Consider the following 23,844-nt stretch of genomic DNA (forward strand, 5'->3'; position numbering starts at 1 on the left):
CATGAAGCAAAACTGATAGAATTTCAATGCAAAAAGACAAATCCACAACTATAGTCAGAGATTTCAATATCCTCTCTCAATAACATATAGAACATGTAGACAGAGAAATCAGCAAGGATACAGAAAACGTGAACACTATTAATGAATTTGATCTGACTGACAGTTGACAGCTGCCCAGCAACAGCAGGATACAAATTCTTTAAGTATACTTGAAACATTTATTAAGACAAACCATATTCTGGGCCAGAAACCAAGTCTTAATAAATTTATAAGTACTCAAGTCATGCAAATTATGTTCTCTAATCATACAGAATTATTACAATGGTTCAAATTTTTAAAAACAATACTGACAATATGAAACACTTGTGAAGATGCAGAGCAACTGGACTCTCATACATGGCTGTTAGGAATGCAAAATGATACCACCACTCTGGAAAAAGGATTTAGCAGTGTCTTATAAAGTTAAACATGTACTTACCACATGACCCAGCAACACAACCCCTGAGTAACTAAGAGTATGAAAACTGATGTGCACAAAAAAGCCTGTACACAAATATTTACAGCAGCTCTATTTATAATTACCCCAAATGGAAAACAATCCAAATGTTCTTCACCAGGTGAACAGACAAACCAGCTGCAGTATATTCACATAATGGAATACCACTCAATAATATAAAGGGGGAAACTACTGACGCACACGAAAACATCGATGAATCTCAAAGGCATTATGGTGAATGAAAGAAAGCAGTCTAAAAATTTATGTGCAGTGATTCCATTTATAAGGCATTCTTGAAAATCAAAATGAGTAATGCGGCACAGATCAGTGGTTGGCAGGAATTATAGGTGAGGGGATGATGTTATTTAAAAAGGACAGCATGAGGGAGTTTTGGGGGTGGTGGGACTATTTCATCCAGATTGGAAAGAACTCTATAAAGCTGTCTTGATTCCCAGACGTTATGATTATCTATAGAGAAAACCTGATTATCTATAGAGAAAAAATTTTTTTTTTGGCTGTGTTGGGTCTTCGTTGCTGCACATGGGCTTTCTCTAGTTGTGGTGAGCAGGGGCTACTCTTCATTGTGGTGCGTGGGCTTCTTATTGCAGTGGCTTCTCTTGCTGCAGAGCAGAGGCTCTAGGCACATGGGCTTCAGTAGTTGTGGCTCACGGGCTTTAGAGCACAGGCTCAGTAGTTGTGGTGCATGGGGTTAGTTGCTCTGTGGCATGTGGGATCTTCCCGGCCCAGGGATCGAACCCGTGTCTCCTACATTGGCAGGCAGATTCTCAACCACTGTGTCACCAGGGAAGCCCCCTGATGCAATCTTTTTTTAAAAATTTACTAGAATAAATGAGGTTAGCAAGGTTGCAGGATAAAAGTTCAATATATAAAAACCTACTATATTTCTATATACTGGCAACAAACAATCAAAAATGGAAAGTAACATATAATAGTATAAAAACTATGAAATATTTAGTGTTAAATCTGACAAAAGATGCACAAGACCTGTATCCTGAAAGCTGTAAAATACCGCTGAGCAAAGACCTAAATTAATGGAGAGACAGACCTTACTCATGGGTTGGAAGACAATTTTTTTAGGATGTCAATTCTCCCCAAATTGATTTATAAAATCGAAACAATCCCTATGATAATCCCAGTTTTTTTTTAGAAATTAAGAAGCTGATGTTACACTTCATATGGAAATGCAAAGTAACTAGAATAGCCAAAATAACTTAGGAAAAGAAAGAATTAGAGGACTAACACTACCGACCTCAAGATTTATAAAGCCGTAGTAATCAAGATAGTGTGGTATTGACATTAAAAAAGACAAAAAGACAACAAATAACAATTGTTGGTGAGGATGTAGAGAAAAGGGAACCCTTATGCACCGTTGGTGGGAATGTAAATTGGTGAAGTCACTATGGGAAATACTATGGAAGTTTCTCAAAAAATTAAAAATAGAAATACCATATGATCCAGCAGTTCCACTTCTGGGTATTTTTCCAAAAAAATCAAACAAGCACAAAAACTATTTCGAAAAGATATATGCACCCCTATGTTCATTGCAGCATTATTCACAATAGCCAAGATATGGAAGCAACCTAAGTTCCCATCAATAGACGAATAGACAAAGAAGATCTGATAAAACATAATGGAATATGAGCCATAAAAAAGAATAAAACCTTGCCATTTGCAACAACATGGATGGACCTAAGGGTACTATGTTAAGTGAAATAAGTCAGACAGAGAAAGACAAATACCATATGGTTTCACTTACATGCAGAATCTAAAAAATAAGACAAGTGAACAAAACCAAACCAAAAACAAAGTCATAGATACAGAGAACAAACAGGTGGTTGCCAGAAGGGACAGGGGTGGGGGGATAAGTAAAATAGGTGAGGGAGAAGGAGAGGTACCAAAAAAAAAAAAAAGACAAATAGATCAACGAAACTGAACAGAGAATACAGGATTACACCCACAGAGATATGGACAGTTTAATTTGGACAAAGGTGGAAAGATAATTCAGTGAAGAAAAGATAATCCTTTCAATAAATAATGCTGCATCAGTTAGATGTCCATATGGGGAAAAAAGAGAACTCTGATCCATACCTTGCACTATATACAAAAACCAATGCAAAGTAGATCATAGGCCTAAATGTAAAACTTAAAACTATAAAACTTCTAGGAGAAAACATAGGAGAAAACCTTTGCAATCTTCAGTTAGACAAGGATTGCTTAGATATGACATTAAAGCACAATGTATAAGACAAATTGATAATTTAAACCTTTCAAAAATAAATTTATGCTCTTCAAAAAATACTTAAGAGCATAAAAGGCAGCCCAAAGACTGGGAGAAAATATTTGTAGGTCATTTATATGATAAAGTGCTTGTGTTCAGAATATTTTGAGAACTCTTAAAACTCAGTAATAAGAAAATGATGCAATTTTTAAAAATGGGCAAAAGATTTGCATTGACACTTAACCAAAGAAGATATACAGATGGCAAATAGGCATATTAAAAGATGTTCAACATGGTTAATCATCAGAGAAATGCAAACTATAATTACAATGAGATATCACCACACATGTATTAGAATGCCTCACATTAGAAAGACAGACCATACCAAGTGTTGAGGATAAGGAGAAACTGGAACTCTCCCAGCTGCTGCTGGGAAAGTAAAATAATACAGTGTAGAAAACAGTTTAGCATTTTTTTTAATGTGATTTTTTTTTTCTTTTTTCTTTTTTTGGCTGCGTTGGGTCTTCGTTGCTGTGTGTGGGGGCTACTCTTCATTGTGGTGTGCAGGCTTCTTATTGTGGTGGCTTCTCTTGTTGCGGAGCACGGGCTCTAGGGCCGTGCGGGCTTCAGTAGTTGCAGTGCGTGGGCTAGTAGTTGTGGCTCGTGTGCTCTAGACCGCAGGCTTAGTAGTTGTGGGGCATAGGCTTAGGTGCATGTGGAATCCTCCCGGACCAGGGATCGAACCCAAGTCCCCTACATTGACAGGAGGATTCTCAACCACTGCACCACCAGGGAAGTCCCAGTTTACCAATTTCTTAAGAAGTTAAATTTACACCTACCACAATACCCACTCATTCTACTCCTAGGTGTGATATAAGGGAACTGAAATCATATGTCCATGCATAGACTTGTAAATGAACATTCATTACAGCTTTACCTGTAGGAACCCCAAACTGGAAACAACCCAAATGTTTATCAATAGGTGAATAGATAAACTCCTACACATTCACATCCCATATTCACTGGGAGCGCGAAACAGTAGAGCCACTCTGGAAAACAGCTTGGCAGTTTCTCACAAAGTTGAATTACACTTAAAAATTCAGCAATCCCATTCCTACATATTTATGCAAGAAAAATTAAAACATGTTTCATATGAAAATCTGTGCTTAAATATTTATAGCAGCTTTATTTGCCTCAAACTGGAAACAACACAAATGTTCTTCAGTGGATAAAGAGATAATAAACCATGGTACATCAGTACAATGGAATACTACTCAGCAATAAAAATTTACAAACTACTGATATACACAACATGGATGAAACTCAAATGCATTACGCTAAGTGAAAGAAATCAGAAAATGCTACATACTAAATGATTCAATTTATGATACTGTGGAAAAGGCAGAACTGTAGGTATAGAAAACAAACTACATAAATCTGTGTTTAGAAGCACCCTGTGCTCGTCTCGATCATCTAACATATTACTGAGTTGTACTTTCCTATTTTCTTGTGTCCCTCATTAATCTATTGCCCTAGGCCTAGAGCTCAGCACTGTGGTTGATACAGTGCTAATACTTAACAAATTCTTATTGCTTGCAGTATTGCCCTGCTCTGGGACGTGAACTATGAGAATACTTCTGGCTCTCTTTACAGGTACTTCCCCTGCAAAAGATGAGTAATTTGTGGGGTCAAGAGGCTATCCCCACCCAAAGCCTAGACTGCCCCTCTTCTAGAGTCTAGACCATGTTCAGAGTACCTGTACCCCAGCTTTCCCTGGAGGGCGGAGACATGGGTGCTAATATGGGCACCCCTAGACCTGAAAGGTGGACAAGGCATGGCTGTTTGCAGGACAATGGGCAGAACTTGGATGTGGCTTGGAGTATCCACACTGCGTGCAAGGCTCCTCTCAGTGATGTAAGTGGGAGCCAGAAATGGGGTGGAAAGGGCTGGGAAAGGACCGAAGATCAGCTCTCCCCACAGTACCATATTCCAGCTGTGTTTCCAGGTATTCCAAGGAGTCCAAGAATCCTTAATGTGAAACTGGACTTCTAGATCATTATGACGGTACATTTGTCCAGGTAGGAGAAAAGACCATATTTGTTATCTACAATTTGTTATCTGGATTTAAAATTTTAAATATTTAAACGTATGGTTTGTGGGTCTCTATTTGTACTTTTACCCATGGCCTACAATGTTAGCAGCAGGCCTGACTATGGGAATAAAGATTACAAAAAAAGATGACCTTACTTTGTGACTGTAGGGTGCACATTTTATAAAATTACTGCTATGGAGTGAGTGGGGCTTCATGTCTTCAAGCCTCACAGAAGGAAAGTTTAGTGGTGCTATTTCATTGTAATCTCTTTTTGCCCCCACTTTGTTCATGTTAACCCTTTTAGGATTTCTTCAAGTAGCAATCTTCTTTCAGTGTTCAATAATTCTAACAGATAATTCTCTCACTTTACCTGGCTCTCAGGCTAAAATACACTACTCCATGTATTGGCTTACTTCTGCTGTAACCATTTCCCTCCCCAGATCTGGAGCTGGTGTTGCTCAAAGGAAACAGAAGCACAGAGCTGGGAAATGATTAGGTCCCGCAGTCCCCAAGCAAAAGTTCAGGGAAACTCTCCATTCGGGATTCCGCTAGGGGATCCCTGGGTACCCGGAATTTGCGGGGAAGCGCGAGGCGTCCCGAGGACGCCGCGGCTGAGGAGATGGGCCCCCTCAGATCCCCCGCTAGGAGATCCTAGAGATAGAAGGGAGTCCTGGGACAGGTGGGGAGCCGCTGCACCCGAGGGTAGAAGCCGAAGTTTCGCTCACCTGGGCCAGCAGCTCCGTGTCGCCTTAGTAACCACAACTTCCGGCCCCGACCGGAAGCCCGCGAAGTCGCTCCTCGGAAAGGGCACCCGCCCCCAAGGGGGCGGGGAGACTCGGCCCCTGGAGCAGGCGAAGACCAGCCTTCCCGCGGGGACCCGTCGGCAGCACCTGAGGACGTGCAACAGAGCCCGGTGCGACGCTTGTCTTTGGGCTGGGTGCCATGGACGCCTTCATCCGTTTCACTAACCAGACCCAGGGCCGGGACCGACTCTTCAGGTGAGTCAAGTGCCCGCAGCCTCCACCCCTTCCCCGTTCCTTATCACGGTGTGCGGTTCTCTGTTCTCCGACACCCGGACGTTGGAGGTAGTAGCCCAGTGGACGAAAGCAGGAAGGACGCTGCCGGCTCCTGGAGGGAGTGTGGTCCTGGAACCCCTCCTCACCCTAAATTCAGTGGGGCTGGGCCAGACGCACCGCGTCCCGTCCCGAACCTCGTGCCCCAAAGCCCCGCAGCCGCCTCGGGCACCTGGCTGTGTTAAACCAGCCGCCGAAGCATCTTCTCCTACCCTGAGAAAGACTGGGTTTTCTCCGCTCAACGTTCTTCCCAGGAATTATTTAAGAGAAACTCTGGGTTGACATTTGTCACCAGCGAAGCCAACACTTGGTTGTATTTCAAAGACCCCATGAAATACTTATGGGGAGGAATGGTATTTCTCTTCCATTCTTGTCCCGTCTATCTCATTGAGATACCGCATGTGAAATAGTTTTGTGAACTGTAACAGTGTGGAGAGCCTCAGAAAGAACAGACTGCACCTCTAAGGTACCCGCTGTGCTATTGAAAATATTAAAGAGATTGCAGCTTTATTTATTTATTCATCTTTATTGGAGTATAATTGCTTTACAGTATTGAGTTAGTTTCTGCTGTACAACAAGGTGAATCAGCTATATGTATACATATATCCCATATCCCCTCCCTCTTGAGCCCCCCTCCTACCTTCCCTATCCCACCACTTTAGGTCTTTACAAAGCATCCAGCTGATCTCCCTGTACTCTGTAGCAGCTTCCCCCTAGCTATCTATTTCACATTTGGTAGTGTATATATGTTAACGCTACTCTCTCACTACATCCCAGCTTCCCCTCCTCCCGTCCTCAAGTCCTTTTCTACTTCTGCATCTCTATTCCTGCCCTACCACTAGGTTCATCAGCACCATATTTCTAGATTCCATATGTATGCGTTAGCATATGGTATTTGTTTTTCTCTTTCTGATTTACTTCACTCTGTATGGCAGACTAGGTCCATCCACCTCACTACAAATAACTCAATTTCATTCCTATTTATGGCTGAGTAATATTCCATTGTATATATGTGCCACATCTTCTTTATCCATTCATCTGTTGATGGGCATTTAGGTTGCTTCCATGTCCTGGCTACTGTAAATAGTGCTGCAGTGAACATTGTGGTATATGTATCTTTTTGAATTATGGTTTTCTCAGGGTATATGCCCAGTAGTGGGATTGCTGGGTCATATGATAGTTCTATTTTTAGTTTTTTAAGGAACCTCCATACTGCTTTCCATAGTGGCTGTACCAATTTACATTTCCACCAACAGTGCAGGAGGGTGCCCTTTTCTCCACACCCTCTCCAGCATTTATTGTTTTTAGATTTTTTTGATGATGGCCATTCTGACTGGTGTGAGGTGATACCTCACTGTGGTTTTGACTTGCATTTCTCTAATGATTAGTGATGTTGAGCATCTTTTCATGTGTTTGTTAGCCATCTGTGTGTCTTCTTTGGAGAAATGTCTATTTAGGTCTTCTGCCCATTTTTGGATTGGGTTGTTTGTTTTTTTGATATTGAGCTGCATGAGCTGCTTGTGTATTTTTGAGATTAATCCTTTGTCAGTTGCTTCATTTACAAATATTTTCTCCCATTCTGAGGGTTGTCTTTTTGTCTTGTTTATGGTTTCCTTTGCTGTGCAAAAGCTTTTAAGTTTCATTAGGTCCCATTTGTTTATTTTTGATTTTATTTCCATTATTCTGGGAGGTGGGTCAGAAAGGATCTTGCTATGGTTTATGTCCTAGAGTGTTCTGTCTGTGTTTTCCTATAAGGTTTTTATAGTGTCCGGTCTTGCATTTAGGTCTTTAATCTATTTTGAGTTTATTTTTGTGTATGGTGTTAGGTAGTGTTCTAATTTCATTCTTTTACATGTAACTGTCCAATTTTCCCAGCACCACTTATTGAAGAGGCTATCTTTTCTCCAGTGTATGTTCTTGCCTCCTTTGTCATAAATTAGGTGACCATATGTGTGTGGGTTTGTCTCTGGGCTTTCTGTCCTGTACCATTGATCTATATTTCTGTTTTTGTGCCAGTGTCATACTGTCTTGATTACTGTAGGTTTGTAGTATAGTCTGAAGTCAAGGAGCCTGATTCCTCCGGCTCCATTTTTCTTTCTCAAGATTGCTTTAGCTATTCAGGGTCTTTTGTGTTTCCATACAAATTGTAAGATTTTTTTTTCTAATTCTGTGAAGAATGCCATTGGTAATTTGGTAGGGATTGCAATGAATCTGTAGATTACTTTGGGTAGTACAGTCATTTTCACAATATTGATTCTTGCAATCCAAGAACATGGTATATTTCTCCATCTGTTCATGTCATCTTTGATTTCTTTCATCAGTGTTTTATAATTTTCTGAGTACAAGTCTTTTGTATCCTTAGGTAGGTTTATGCCTAGGTATTTTATTTTTTTTGTTGTGATGGTAAATGGGATTGTTTCCTTAATTTCTCTTTCTGATTTTTCATTGTGTATAGGAATGCAAGAGATTTCTGCACATTAATTTTGTGTCCTGCAACTTTTCCAAATTCATTGATGAGCTCTAGTAGTTTTCTGGTGGCATCTTTAGGATTTTCTATGTATCATATCATCTGCAAACAGTGACAGTGTTACTTCTTTTCCACTTTGTATTCCTTTTATTTCTTTTTCTTCTCTGATTGCCACGCTAAGGCTTCCAAAACTATGTTGAATAAGAGTGGCGAGAGTGGACATCCTTGTATTGTTCCTGACTTTAGTGGAAATGCTTTCAGTTTTTCACCATTGAGAATAATATTTGCTGTGGGTTTGTCATATATGGACTTTATTATGTTGAGGTAGGTTCCCTCTATGCCCATTTTCTGGAGAGTTTTTATCGTAAATGGGTGTTGAATTTTGTCAAAAGGCATTTCTGCATCTGTTGAGATGATCATTTGCTTTTTTTTTTTTTTTTTACTTTTATGATTTTTTTTTTTTATTATTTTTTTGGGGGTACACCAAGTTCAATCATCTGTTTTTATACACATATCCCCGTATTCCCTCCCTCCCTTGACTCCCCCCGCCTCGAGTCCCCCCCACCCTCCCCGCCCCAGTCCTCTAAGGCATCTTCCATCCTCGAGTTGGACTCCCTTTGTTATACAACAACTTCCCACTGACTATCTATTTTACAGTTGGTAGTATATATATGTCTGTGCTACTCTCTCGCTCCGTCTCAGTTTCCCCTTCACCCCCCGCCCCCTCCCATACCTCGAGTTCTCCAGTCCATTCTCTGCATCTGCGTCCTTGTTCTTGTCACTGAGTTCATCAGTACCATTTTTAGATTCTGTATATGTGAGTTAGCATATGATATTTGTCCTTCTCTTTCTGACTTACTTCACTCTGTATGACAGATTGTAGTTCTATCCACCTCATTACATATAGCTCCATGTCATCCCTTTTTATAGCTGAGTAATATTCCATTGTGTACATATGCCGCATCTTCTTTATCCATTCATTTGTTGATGGGCATTTAGGTTGCTTCCATGTGAGATGATCATTTGTTTTTTATTCCTTAATTTGTTAATGTGGTGCATCACATTGATTGATTTGCATATATTGAAGAATCCTTGCATTCCTGGGATAAATCCCACTTGATCATGGTGTATGATCCTTTCAATGTGTTGGTGGATTCTGTTTGCTAGTGTTTTGTTGAGGATTTTTGCATCTATGTTCATCAGTGATATTAGTCTGTAATTTTCTTTTTTTGTGATATCTTTGTCTGATTTTGGTATCAGGGTGTTGGTGGCCTCATAGAACGAACTTGGGAGTTTTCCTCCCTCTGCAGTTTTTTGGAAGAGTTTGAGAAGGATAGGTGTTAGCTCTTCTCTAAATGTTTGATAGAATTTGCCTGTGAAGCTATCTGGGAACTTGTGTTTGTTGGAAGATTTTTAATTGCAGTTTCAGTTTGATTACTTGTGATAGGTCCGTTTATGTTTTCTAGTTCTTCCTGGTTCAGTCTTGGAAAATTGTACCTTTCCAAGAATTTGTCCATTTCTTTGAGGTTGTCCATTTTATTGGCATAGGGTTGTTTATCGTAGTCTCTTATAATCCTTTGTATTTCTGCGGTGTTAGTTGTGATTTCTCCTTTTTCATTTCTAACTTTATTGATTTGTGTCCTCTCCTTTTTTTCTTGATGAGTCTGGCTAAAAGTTATCAATTTTATCTTCTCAAAGAACCAACTTTTAGTTTATTGATCTTTGCTATTGTTTTCTTTGTTTCTATTTCATTTATTTCTGCTCTGATCTGTGGTTTCCTCTACTGAGTTTAGGTTTTCTTTGTTCTTCTTTCTCTAGTTGTTTTAGGTGTATGGCTAGATGGTTTATTTGAGATTTTTCTTGTTTCTTGAGGTGGGATTGAATTGCTATAAACTTCCCTCTTAGAACTGCTTTTGCTGCATCCCATAGGTTTTGGGTCATTGTGTTTTCATTGTCATTTATGTCTATGTATTTTTTAATTTCTTCTTTGGTTTCTTCAGTGATTGCTTGGTTATTTAGTAGTGCACTGTTTAGCCTCCATGTATTTGTGTATTTTACAGGTTTTTTTCTGTAATTGATTTCTTTTTTTAAATAAATTTATTTATTTATTTGGCTGTGTTGGGTCTTCGTTGCTTCCTCTAGTTGTAGCAAGCAGGGGCTACTCTTTGTTGTGATACGTGGACTTCTCATTGCAGTGCCTTCTCTTGTTGCAGAGCACGGACTCTAGGTGTGTGAGCTTCAGTAATTGTGGCACATTGGCTCAATAGTTGTGGCTCACGGGCTCTAGAGGGCATGCTCAGTAGTTGTGGTGCATGGGCCTAGTTGCTTTGCAGCATGTGGGATCTTCCCAGACCGGGGATTGAACCCATGTCCCCTGCATTAACAGGTGAATTCTTAACCACTGCGCCACCAGGAAGTCCCTCTGTAATTGATTTCTAATCTCATAGTGTTGTGGTCGGAGAATATGCTTGATACAATTTCAGTTTTCTTAAATTTTCCGAGGCTTGATTTGTGACCGAAGAGGTGCTCTATCCTGGAGAGTGTTCCATGTGCATTTGAGAAGAAAGTGTATTCTGCCAGTTTTGGGTGGTATGTCTTATAAATATCAATTAAATCTATCTGGTCTATTGTGTCATTTAAAGCTTGTGTTTCCTTGTTTATTTTCTGTTTGGATCATCTGTCCGTTGGTGTAAGTGGGGTGTTAAAGTCCCCTACTATTATTTTGTTACTGTCAAATTTCCACTTTTATGGCTCTTAGCATTTGCCTTCTGTATTGGGGTGCTCCTATGTTAGGTGCATAAATATTTATAATTGTTATATCTTCTTCTTGGATTTGATCATTATGTAGTGTCCTTCATTATCTCTTGTAACAGTCTTTATTTTAAAGTCTGTGTTATCTGATATGAGTATTGCTACTCCAGCTTTCTTTTGATTTCCATTTGCATATAATATCTTTTTCCATCTCTTCAGTTTCAGTCTGTGTGTCCCCCTAGGCCTGAAGTGGGTCTCTTGTAGGCAACATATATGTGGGTCTTGTTTTTGTATCCATTCAGCCAGTCTGTGTCTTTTGGTTGGAGCATGTAATCCATTTACATTCAATGTCATTATCGATATGTATGTTCCTATCACCATTTTCTAAATTGTTTTGTGTTGTTTTGTGGGTCTTTTTCTTCTCTGTGTTTCCCTCCTAGAGAATTTCCTTTAGCATTTGTCGTAAAGGTGGTTTGGTGGTGCTGAATTCTCTTAGCTTTTGCTTGTCTGTAAAGCTTCTCCATCAAATCTGAATGAGATCCTGGCTGGGTAGAGTAATCTTGGTTGTATGGTTTTCTCTTTCATCACTTTAAGTATATCCTGCCACTCCCTTCTGGCAGAAAAATCAGCTGATAACGTTATGTGGTTTCTTTTGTATATTACTTTTTGCTTTTTTCTTGCTGCTTTTAATATTTTTTCTTTGAATTTAATTTTTGTTAGTTTGATTAATATGTGTCTAGGTGTGTTTCTCCTAGGGTTAATCCTGTATGGGACTCTCTGTGCTTCCTGGACTTGGGAGACTATTTCTTTTCCTATGTTAGGGAAGTTTTCCACTATAATCTCTTTGAATATTTTCTCAGACCCTTTCTTTTTCTCTTCTTCTTCTCAGACCCCTATAATTTGAATGTTAGTACATTTAGTGTTGTCTCAGAGGTCTCTGAGACTGTCCTCAATTCTTTTCATTCTTTTTTCTTTATTCTCTTCCTTGGCAGTTTTTTCCACTATTCTATCCTCCATATCACTCATTCGTTCTTCTGCCTCAATTATTCTGTTATTGATTCCTTCTGGTGTATTTTTCGTTTCAGTTATTGTGTTGTTCATCTCTGTTTGTTCTTTAGTTCTTCTAGATCTTTGTTAAACATTTCTTGTATTTTCTTGATCCGTGCCTCCATTCTATTTCCGAGATTCTGGATCATCTTTACTATCATTACTGTGAGTTCTTTTCCAGCTAGCTTGCCTATTGCCTCTTCATTTATTTGGTCTTGTAGGTTTTTACCTTGTTCTTTCGTCTGTGACATATTTTTTTGTCATCTCATTTTTTTTTTTTTTTTTTTTTTTGATGAGTGGGATTGTGTTCCTGTCTTACTGGTTGTTTGCTCTGGGGCTTCAAGCACTGGAGTTTGTAGGCTGTTGAGTAGAGGTGGGTCTTGGTGCTAAGGTGAGAACCTCTGGGAGACCTCACTCTCATGAATATTCCCTGGGGTCTGGGGTTTCCTGTTAGTCTAATGTTTTGGACTCAGAGTTCCCACTGCAGGAGCTCAGGCCTGAACCTGGGCTTGTGAACCAAGATCCCACAAGTCATGTGGAGCAGGAAAAAAAGAAAAGAAGAAAAAAAAGGAAAAAAAAAGGAGCAGAACAATAGCAAAATAAAAAATACAGTGAGATTAGAAAACTAACAGATGTGTTAGAAAAAATTTAAAAAATAGATGAAGCAACAACTGGGAGGTAAAACAGAACTGCACCAGCAAAAAAGAGGAGGAGGAAAAAAGAAAAAAAAAAAGCCAGAAAAGGCCTTGGCTGTAGGGACAGGGCTTAGGCAGGGGTGGGTTTTAGGTAGTGGGCAGGGCCTATGCTTAGGTCCCACAGTGCCAGAAAAGGCCCTGGGGGTGGGGGGTGGGGAGTGGGGCTTAGGCTCAATGAAGCAGGAGGGGCCCAGGAGTGCCTCTGGTCTTGGGGGTGAAGGACCAAGTCCAGGACCCTTGTAGGCTCCCTGGGCCCAAATTGGTGGGGGAAATGCTAGGTGCTTCCCCCAGTCCTCTGATCTCAGAGAGTCCCTCCCCCTTGGCCTCTCATCTTCCCTGCCCCCTCCCTCCTAGGCCCCTAGGATCCACCAGAAGGAAGCCCCTCCAGGGGCCAACTGGGGGAGGGGGAGGGAAACGCTTGTGGTGCTTGCCCAGGTCTCCTGGTCCCAGAGGGTCCCTGGTCTGCCTCTGTTCCTCTTCCCCCCTCCTCCCTCCCTCCCACTTGCCTAGGACCCACATGGCTGCTAGGACCCACATGGCTGGAGGGGGCCCTGGAGTGCAAAGGACCAGGTCCTAGAGCCCAGCAGGCTTCCCAGGCCAAGTGGACAGGGGAAATGCCTTCCCCACCTACCCTGATCCTCCCATCCCAGAGGTCCCTTACCCACCCCCCCACATCTGCCTCTCCTCGTCTCCCCCTCTCCCCTGCTTTCCTTCTGTGCCCCTAGGACCATCGTGGCCTGGAGGGGCCCTTGAAGGGCTGAGGACCAGGCCTGGGAGCCCAGCAGGCTTTCTGGTGCCCAGTGAGTAGGGAAATCATCTGGGGCATCTCCCCTGCTCTTCCGGGTGTGTAGGGTCCCCCCCACCATTGTCTGCCTCTCTTCTTCTTCCCCTCTCCTCCCTCCCTCCCACACCTGTAGAACCCACGCAGCTGGAGAGGGCCTTGGAAAAGGACGGACCAGGCTTGGGAGCCCAACAGGCTTCCCAGGCCCAGGTGGGCAGGGGGAAGGCCCTCCGTGCCTCCCCTGGTCCTCCAATCCCAGAAGGTCCCACTGCCTATCCACCTCTCCTCCTCTTCCCCTGCCTCCCTCCTACACCCCCAGTAGCAACACATCTCGAAAGGGGCCCTGGAGGGTTGGGGACCAGGCCTGGGAGCCCAGCAGGCTTCCCGGGGCCAAGTGAGCAGAGGAAATGCCTCCCCTGATCCTCTGATCCCAGAGGGCCCCTCCCCCATCTGCCTCTCCTCTCCCCCTTCCCCCTTTCCCTCCTACACCCCTAGGGCCAATGGCCTGGTGGAGGCCCTTGGAAGGTGGAGAACCCAGCTCAGCAGGCTTCCCGGGCCAAGTGGGTGGAGGAATAGCTGACGGCACCTCTCCTGCTCTTCAGGCTCTCCCCACCCTCACTGTTTGCCTCTCTTCCTCTCCCCCCACCCCCCCACCCCCATGCCTCTAGAACCCACACAGCCAGAGGGGGCCCTAGAGAATGAAGGACCAGGCCCTGGAGCCCAGCAGGCTTCCCAGGGCCCGAGTGGGCAGGGGAAACGCCCTCCCACCTCCCCTGGTCCTCCGATCTCGGAAGGTCCCACCACCCATCTGCCTCTCCACCTCTTCCCCCCATCCTCCCTTCCTCCTAGACCCCTAGGACCCAGGCAACTGGTAGGAGGGGGCCTCGGAGGGCAGAGGACCTGGCTGGGGAGCCCAGCTGGCTTCCCAGACCAGGAGCCCAGCAGGCCTCCTGGCCAGTTGGGCAGGGGAAACCTAGATGCACTCTGCCTTGATCCTCTGAGACCCTGAGGCTCCCTCCAGGTGGGAACCTTCCCCCTCCCCCAGCCACCCCTCAGGGTCACGGGTCCTGTCCAGCCTCCACTTCTCCTCCCCTCTGACTCCCCGCACGTCCTACCCGGTCACTCAGGGGTTCCTCCGGTCTCCTTGGGCCTCAAGGTCCCCCATGAGCTTCAGGCAACTGGCCTAGTTGTGGGGAGATGTGAACTCCGTGTCCTCCCACCAAGATTGCGCCTTTAATACTAATTCATAATGTTTCTTTTAGGAATTTGATTGAGTCTTGCTCAATAATAAGAAATTAGTCACAGTTGCAATTTTTATTTAACAGCTTTTCCTTCTTCTGCGTGTACAAGTGCTAATACACACAGATCAATAGTAGCCCCCAAATTTTGAGACTTTTGGAAGCGGACTTAATGCCAGATGTTGTTCTCAGTGTGTTACAACTATTAACCCATTTAACCCTCAGCGCAACCTTATTTGGTTAAATTCTCTAAATCATACCCGTTTCACAAAAATGGGGAAACTAAAGCAGAAGGAGGTTAATAGGGACTAAGCGGCTGAACTGAGAGATTTAAAACCACACAGTTGACTCCAGGGCCCATTTGTTTAATTACCAAGTCATACTGTCTTTCTGATTAATTTGATAGACTTTCAAAATGGTTGTATTGTATACAGATTTCATTAAAATAGAAGCCTACAAATCCAATGTACTTAGGATGTACTCTGCAAATTTTATCAATGAGGTTGGTTAATAAATTATTGTTAGGGGAATTCCCTGGTGTTCCAGTGGTTTGGACTCTGCACTTTCCTGGTCAGGGAACTAGGATCCCACATGCTGCGTGGTGTGGCCAAAAATAATAATAATAATAATAATAATAATAGTAATAATAAATAAATTGTTTAGGATATACTTATTCAGCAAGATCTGAGATCTTTAGTATTCATTTCCTAATGCCCTTGGTGATCTATAGCTTCTATGAACACACTGGCATTCAGAAAATAATGCCTCGTTTTTGGATGCTTTCCTATTACTAGACCAGATCTGAGAAAGGGGGATTCATTGATCTGCACATCTTGAGCCCTCTAGCCAGGAAGCATACTTAAAAGAGAAAGAGAGATTGTTTCTTTTTTCTTCATGCACAGTAACAAGTTCACCATTTTGGAAAATGTGCCACATTTTTATTGAGGATAATATTTATAGCATAAAGGGATTCAAATGCAGTTACAGGACAGTAGGAAACAGGCATCTACCTACTTTATATACTATACTGCCAAATGCATTTAGATGTTTGATTATGTGATATAAAATTTTTCACGTGTTATGTTTCTGTTGGTAGGGCATTGTTATTTGTACTCATGACAATAATCACTTGATGGAATATTTAGTATTTTTAAACAGGCATCTGTATTTTGTATAAAATGCTAATTCATTTTGAAAGACAAATCTATACTTATTTATGTATTGGTGTGTATTTGGTCCTTTTATAAAAGTTAAGCAATATGCAAGCAGTGGACTTTTCATTTGGTTCTGGTTTGAGTGTGTGACCTGTCACATAAGTAGGTGGTAAAAAAAATTCCCTTTTCGAAGTCTGAAAATCTTGTAGAAATCTACAGTGGAGAAAATAAAGAATATGGATCTTTGCAGACTTAACATGAGGTAGATTTTTGTGCAGTTTACTGCTTTGACTATATCCATTTCTCTGTGTCAGCAAGAGGCCTTCTGAGGAACTGTTCACTGTATTATTGCAGAGTTCTCTTTCATTACCTTTGTGCTGCATTTCCATTAAATGTTCTACCCTTTGGCCCTGTGGAGTGACTGTTGCAGAATTTTGCTCTTGTAAGAGCTGCTACATGAGAAGTTGTCTTGGAAACTTTGCTTTTAGCAGGATATGTTTCTCCTTCCCTTACTTCATGAGTCAAATTTTATTTGGTTTGTAAATCATTCTCCTCATTTCTTTTTTCCATTTCAGAGCCACTCAGTACACATGCATGTTGCTTAGATATTTGTTAGAGCCTAAAGCTGACAAAGAGGAGGTTGTAATGAAGCTCAAGAAACTGGAGTCCAGTGTGAGCACTGGCCGTAAATGTAAGTACCCTGTCCCTTGAGGGACAGTGGCTCCTGGTTTAGAATCCTCAGACCTTGTAATTCACCATGTATTTCCTAGGTTGTGAATTTCTAGTCAATCAAGTTTATTGATGAAGTTCACCAATAAGTCTGCCCTCATGGAATGGCAGGCCAAAAAGACTGAATGCTTTGCTGCAGACCATTCACAGACACCCTCCTATGTTCACATTTGGTGCTACATCATATCTTTCTGCTTAATCATAACCAGTGTGACATGCAATGTGTTAGTTCACCTTTAGTTCTTAGAATCACAAAATGTTCTGGCAATCTCTGACATGAGCTTCTGGCTCCTGGGAGCCCTAGGAGAGTAGAATAGCTATATCCTTGACTCCCTGTCTTTTTCCCTTCTCTTGAGGGATGGCTAGAGGAAATGGATGGATACATTTTCTTAAGTAGTTTGTGGGGTTGTTTCATGTTCAAGGCAGAAAGTAGTCAGTGTTTTGTACTCATTTAATTCACTTTGATTACCTGCTTCATGTAGGTATAGTCCTGAGCTTTACGGGAGAACTAACATCACATGGTATAATGATATAAGATTTAGTACCAAATATGTTGCTTGGGGTAGAGAAAAAGAAAGGTGTTTTGAGGAGGTGGAACTTGAGGTGTGGTAAGAGAGGAAGGATTAGGAGAACATTCTTGAAGGGTGGTTTCCTCTAGTGGAGGCTCAGGACTTTTCCGAGCAAACCATTGTTTTGGAGGATCAATAAGAAAACTAGTGTGAAGGAGAGTAGACTTAGGTTGTCAAGCAGAGTGACGGGAATGAGTTTTTCTGGATGGCTTGGAAAGCCAGGATTAGATATGCTCAGACTCTTTGGAATGTTGGAGCTCAAAGGTCCTTTAAAGTTCACTAGTCTCTGAAGTCTAGAAAGGTCTTACCCAAGGTCACTAAGTTAGTGCAACAGCCAGAACTGGAACCCAGGATTATTTGTTACATATTTTGTGTTATTTTTGATAAAATAATACCTCACATTTTTCTGAGATTGTAAATTTCCAGAGGGTAGCTACTTCTGAGCATTTGCTAAGACAAAGATACAGTCATTTAGGGAAAGTACTTCTTTTGTATCCTCCATAATGTTTAAGACTATAACTTATTCTGAGACGGTACTCAGGAAGATGTTATGGAAAAGCCCGAATGAACTTTTTGGCCAACACAATATTGATTGAATGATTGATTGATTGATGTATCCTTGATTAATTGTTACATGCTCACATAAAGGACATGCCCTTGCAATGGTTGATTTAATTGAACTAGGAGTCACATATGACAATATTATTAGCTGTGTTATGCACTAAATCCTACCATCTCTACTTTCTCTTTTTGACAGTAGGGAGCCAGAGGGGCTTTGGTCCAGAGAAATGGCTGGATGATAATGGTATTTTTTTTTTAAAGCAATCTTTTTAACTGCAAAGTAAATGAAGTGTAAGGCATCAGACTCTCCAAAATGATATTGCATCTGGAGTTCATGTTATTTACAGTACCTTCCTTCTAAAGAAGTGTGGCTGGTAATATTCAAATGTAACAATCCACACCTATGATTGACCTGGCCTACAGTGTGTTGTAAGTCATTGTTAATGTAGTCATTGACGTGGAGGCAATAAGTTTAAAGAGTCACTGTCTTTTCTGCCTTCCAGGATCATTTTGGGTGTCCTTAACATACTGTAAAGTCCTTCTTCTTTCCTAAGAAAAGACTGAGCCTCAGAGAATGGTCAGTTGTTAAAAAAACAGTGCTGACCTCTCACCCTGATGCAGGGGTTCTACCTGTAAAATCCTGTTACATACTGGTTAAATAACTGTTAACTCTTGTGGGTTCTTCTTGCAGGGTTCAGACTAGGCAATGTGGTACATGCTGTACAGGCGACTCAGCAAAGCGTTCATGCCACTGACCTGGTGCCCCGCATATGCCTAACATTCGCCAGCCTGAACCGTGTGATTTATTTCATCTGTGACACCATCCTCTTCGTGAGGAGTGTAGGGCTCGCCTCTGGCATTAGCAAAGAGAAATGGCGAACGTGGGCTGCACGCCATTACTACTATTCTCTTCTGCTGAGCTTGGTCAGGGATCTGTACGAAATCTCCCTGCAGATGGAGCAGGTTGCACGTGACAGGGCCAAGAGGGAGAAATCTCCATCCCAGGATTCTCGTGGGTATAGTGTGGCTGATGAGGAAACAGAATGGCTCCAGTCCTTTCTTCTTCTCTTATTCCGAGCTCTGAAGAAGCATCCTCCTTTGTTCCTGGACACAGTGAAGAACTTCTGTGATATCCTGAACCCTTTGGACCAGTTGGGAATCTATAAGTCCAATCCTGGCATCATAGGCCTTGGAGGTCTCGTGTCCTCTGTAGCAGGCATCATCACCGTGGCGTATCCTCAGATGAAACTGAAGACCCACTGAGGTGGTTTCAGGCTGAAGACCAGTACCTGCTTTGAAGATGACCTGTTAGTGAAATGGACATTTGCGTTAGTCACAGTCATGTCATACTGTGCTTACAGCGTTATTCACATGAGCATTTAGTGACCTGTGATGTGAACAGAGGTGGGGCCAAGAATGATGGGGGGGAGAGCATGAAGATTTATACGTTTTCTAGAGTGCTGGAGAGACTTCTGAATTTCTGAGTATTTTTCCTTCATCTGACATTTATTGAGCATCTCTTATGTACATGTTAGGAACTTGGTGGTTGCTGAATGAATAAAAATTAAAAGAGAAAAATTGAAAAAGATCCAAACTAACAAGTAGACACTAATTTTTTAATATACGGCAACTTTTGAGCCACGTGCCTCACTACTTTTACCCAACTACAGTAGGTCTGATGCATGCCCTCTCTCAGATCTAGCAGAGGCCCCTTATTTTCTGATTGGTTACCTCACTTCATAGCTGCCAGTGCCAGAATGGAGGAGAGCTGTGCTTTTAGCCTCTTAACTTGGCTTTTACAGCACTGCACTCCTGTCTTTCCTCTGTCCAGGAGTAAAACCAGAAATACATCAGGCACTTTCATGGTATAAATTGTGTCTTTAGGCAACGCAGTGAGGAAACAAAAAATCGGAAGCAGATAAAAAGGACTTGAGGTAAAAATAACATGGAAAGTCACAGTTGGTGCCTGTGGGTTAGCCTGTGACAGATGAGGAGCCTGAGGTTAAAGCCGGGGGCAGAACCTCATTTCTCTGACTCCCACTACAGTGCTCTTTCCGTATTTCACTGCCATCCTGATTGAGTGGAAGTGCAAGACTCTCCAGAATCCTGTGCAGAAAGCCTTTTTTAGAACCTTTGTTGGTCAGTGGTTTATACTCTATTCTACAGAAATTAAAACTGTATCTAGATCCACCAGCAGGATGGTTTTATTTAAAGCCATATAACAATTTGGGCATTTGTATGTTAATTTTCATCAAAATTTGTGCAGTTAGGAATTTCATGAATACTATGAAAGGAGGGCCATAATATTCTATGATAAATCAGAGTTCATATTTGTAGGGTAGTTGGGGGAGGTGGAAAAGAGCAGTTAGGGGCTAGTGACGAGGACACTAGAACGCTGAGTCAATGCCACTTACTCGTGTTCCTACTTCTCACCTTGGATGTTGGGTTATTATTTGTGGTTGCAGATCCTCTTAATTTGAGGCAAGTGAGTTAGAGAAACAGGGTACCATCAGGTAAGAGGTCAGTGTCAGTCCTGCCAGTAAAGCCATCACATTTACCTGAATGGAAATGAGAAAAGAAATGTGCACTAAGTTAGTTTTCCATAAAGGTGATTGAGATTCTTTAAAAGTAGGCTCAGGTCCTTGGCTCTCTGTTTTTAAAGTGACCAATCAAGATACGGGATTTGAGAAAGAACATTTTGGGAATTTTAAGAGAAATAAAAGCTGCTAGATCAGGGAAAATAAAAAATTTGACTATTTTTATTTTGTCCAGATCTTCTACTGTAATAAATTATGTCTAATAAATTTATAGACAAAATTTACTCATGTATCTGTGAATGTGTTCTGGGAATAGAGAAAAGTTAAAAATAAGGTGATCCAAAGATAATCAGAGTCTACACAGTTGGTAGAGTGAGTTCTGGTAACATAAGCTCTTGGCTGGAAGATCCAAGCTCAGGAGAAGGATGAAGGAAGATTTAAATGTAGAACGTCCAGGTTGAAAGAGACCTCTAAAACGATCTCATCCAGACTGCTACCCAGGAGAGGGTCATTTATACCATCCCTGGCAGGGATGTTTTTTATTCTGCCTGGAGAAGTTGGCCTTGAATCTGTGATGGCATTTTACAGTGGTGTCCATCTTGGTAGTTTTGTCTTCTGCAAGTTAGGGTGTGTGGTGGAGAGCTTGGGAAATGCCACCTCTAATAGAATTTGTGAAAAGCTTAATGGTGCCCTTCTACCTCCTTCCCTGTACATCTTTCTCCTTTCTCATCCCCACCTCCAACCCTCCACATTCATCCATGAGGAATTCTAAAAACCAAAGACATTTTTTTTCTTCCAGTTTTAATTGACACAGTACTGTGTAAGTTTAAGGTGTACAGTGTAATGATTTGACTTACATACATAATGAAATGACTACCACAGTCAGTTCAGTGAACATCCATCATCTCATATAGGTACAAAATTACAGAAATTGAAAAAAACATTTTTCCTTGTGGTGAGAACTCAGAGTTTTCTACTCTCTTAACAACTTTCATAAATAACATACAACAGTGTTAATTATATTTAGCATGTTGTATATTACATCCCTAGTGCTTATCTTTCTTATAACTGGAAGTTTGTACTTTTTGGCTGCCTTCACATAATTTCCCCTCTCCCCACCCGCTGCCTCTGGTAACCACAAATCTGATCTCTTTTTCTATAAGTTTGTTTTTGAAGTAAAAGTGACCTACAACGTTATGTTAGTTCCTGGTGTACAACATAGTAATTTGATATTTCTATACATTTCAAAATGATCACCATGATAAGTCTAGGTACCAGCTGTCACCAAAGATATTATATATTTATTGATTATATTCCCCACATTTCATCCCCATGACACAATTATTTTGTAACTGTAAGAAGTATGTACCTCTTAATCTCCCTCCTCCCCCCCACACCCCCACCCTAAATGGTAGGTATTCTTACTAACTGTATTTTCATTTTATTTTTTCTTTTTTGAAATTGCAATATAGTTGATTTACAATATTGTGTTAGTTTCAGGTGTACAGCAAAGTGATTCAGTGATAGATGCATTTGTTCAGATTATTTTCCATTATAGGTTATGACAAGATATTGAATATAGTTCCCTGTGCTATACAGTAAGTCCTTGTTTATCTCTTTTATGTATAGTAGTTTGTATCTGTTAATCCCATACTCCTAATTTATCCCTACCCCCTTCCCCTTTGGTACCCATAAGTTTGTTTTCTATGTCTGTGAGTCTGTTTTGGTTTTGTATGTAGATTCGTTTGTATTATTTTCTAGATTTCTTATGTCAGTGATATTATATAATATTTGTCCAAAGACATTTCTAACAGATGTATAGGCCAACACATTCACAACTGAATATTGTTGCCTGAGAATTTGTTTATTCAACAACGAATATTTGAGTGCCATTCTTAAATTTGGGATCCATCTTTGCATAAGATGACCAAGGCCCCTGTGCTCATATGGTACGGGGACGGGGTTGGGGTGGGGGCACGTAGGATGGGGAAGAAGAAAAGATAACTGTGTCCTTCAGGCTGCTGCTGGAAAGTGGACTTTTCCTGAGGGACTCTCTTAAACCTTTTCACCACTTCTCACCTCTCACCCACATTCTGGACGCCCAGCTGAAGCGACCAAAGAACAAGCTTTGTCAACAGAGCTTTCAGGCACAGAGCCCTATACTCCCTTTGGCCCAAAGCCACGATTTCAAAGCCTTAACACTGCCATTTGGCCCAGGTTGCTCTCTCGACACAGCCTCATAGATAATTTGTCCTGAACCTTGAAGTGAGATGAGGGCAGAGGCCGCCTCTTAAGATACTTCTCTTCCTCTCCATTACTGTCTCATATTTTTAAAGCCCAGGTTGGATCAATAAGTATTAAACATATCACATATTTATTACTCCTTTTGGCGACTCTGCTTGACTCTTTCCTCCCTCTCCTGACTTCTCCTTTCTTGCTTTATCATATCCTAGATACAGAATTGATACAAAGGATCTATCACAAATCTCCCTCCCCACTCCCTGCCTCTTTCTCCTATTGCCCACAGCGTACAACTTAGCAGAGAGTCAGCACTAGATATGATTCTACAAAAAATAAGGAAAACAAGTTTTTCCCACTGCATATTCTAGTGGCATCTTAGACCAGGTAGAGTTCAATAAACTTTCTTAAAATCTAGGATTTACGGTGATTTAAATTGCTCCCTCAAAGCCTAGGTTGTCAAGGAGTCAACCCCAGCTCTGGTTCTCTTCTTCACTGAGAGCAATTTATCTTCATAATCAAAGACTATACATTTAGGTAAACTGTGTCCCTGTGTGGGTTTAAATCTTACTGTTCAAAGTTCATTCTTGATAGTAAAAAATAAGCATGAGGGAAATTAGTTGAAAACGGTTCCACAGGACCCTCTACAGAAAAGGAGCCAAAGATTATAAAACTTTAGAGCTTATGAGCTTAATGACACATATCCCAAAATCTTCTTTCCAGAAAACAGCTTTTTGAAAACTGAGGGCCATAAGTATGGTACAGAACAGCTATTTCATGGCTCTGGAATAATAACTCCTCTGAGTCTGGTTTTGCTTCAGCTGTGCAATCTACCTCCTAGTTGGCTAAATCTCCTTACAGAAGTTAGGATATGCCCAGGGGACCCTGGGTCAAATAACCATGACAACGGGCTGACCCAGCTTTCTCTTCCTGTCTGCCCTCCTCTAGCTGGGAGGTGTTAGTAGCTTTGCTCAAGACTTCCCAGAGCAACTGGAAGTGTTTCCGCCGGAGGAGACGCTCTGCAGCCTGGGCTCCGTGGGACCGAGGTGGCATCAGCTGGAGTGAGTGTGGGGGTCCTGGGACAACCTTACCTGGTTTGTTTCTGAGAATTAAAGATGTTGGGGGTAAGGGTCTTCTGGGAATTTTACTGAGGATGAAGAGGCCTGCAGGGAAACCA

At 41.6% G+C, this 23,844-nt stretch overlaps 2 protein-coding genes across 5 annotated transcripts in view; one reads left to right on the plus strand and one right to left on the minus strand.

Annotated features, from left to right (window-relative positions):
- WDR93 (WD repeat domain 93) overlaps positions 1–5,580 on the minus strand; it is a 52,714-nt gene extending 47,134 nt beyond the window's left edge. For all 3 annotated transcript variants that reach the window (XM_057719823.1, XM_057719821.1, XM_057719824.1), the window contains exon 1: positions 5,553–5,580. The gene's annotated coding sequence lies outside the window, so the exon portion shown is untranslated. The remainder of the gene's footprint in view (positions 1–5,552) is intronic.
- A 48-nt stretch (positions 5,581–5,628) lies between these two features.
- PEX11A (peroxisomal biogenesis factor 11 alpha) lies at positions 5,629–19,470 on the plus strand. 2 transcript variants are annotated; one of them, XM_057723238.1, is made up of 3 exons: positions 5,629–5,825; positions 16,609–16,724; positions 18,584–19,470. In XM_057723238.1, the coding sequence occupies exons 1-3, from the start codon at positions 5,770–5,772 to the stop codon at positions 19,153–19,155; spliced, it is 744 nt and encodes a 247-aa protein (XP_057579221.1). In that variant the 5' UTR covers positions 5,629–5,769; the 3' UTR covers positions 19,156–19,470. The 2 variants fall into 2 exon arrangements, with proteins under 2 accessions (XP_057579221.1, XP_057579222.1); XM_057723239.1 differs by lacking the exon at positions 16,609–16,724 and having other exon boundaries at positions 5,669–5,825.
- Positions 19,471–23,844: the final 4,374 nt, after the last annotated feature.

The sequence above is a fragment of the Hippopotamus amphibius genome, chromosome 2 (genome assembly GCF_030028045.1).
Source record: "Hippopotamus amphibius kiboko isolate mHipAmp2 chromosome 2, mHipAmp2.hap2, whole genome shotgun sequence".
NCBI lineage: Eukaryota > Metazoa > Chordata > Mammalia > Artiodactyla > Hippopotamidae > Hippopotamus > Hippopotamus amphibius.

Coding starts and splice junctions, on each gene's coding strand:
- PEX11A (XM_057723238.1), top strand. CDS start 5,770: ATGGACGCCTTCATCCGTTTCACTAACCAGACCCAGGGCCGGGACCGA. Junction 5,826..16,608: donor GGCCGGGACCGACTCTTCAG/GTGAGTCAAGTG, acceptor TTTCCATTTCAG/AGCCACTCAGTACACATGCA. Junction 16,725..18,583: donor TGTGAGCACTGGCCGTAAAT/GTAAGTACCCTG, acceptor TTCTTCTTGCAG/GGTTCAGACTAGGCAATGTG.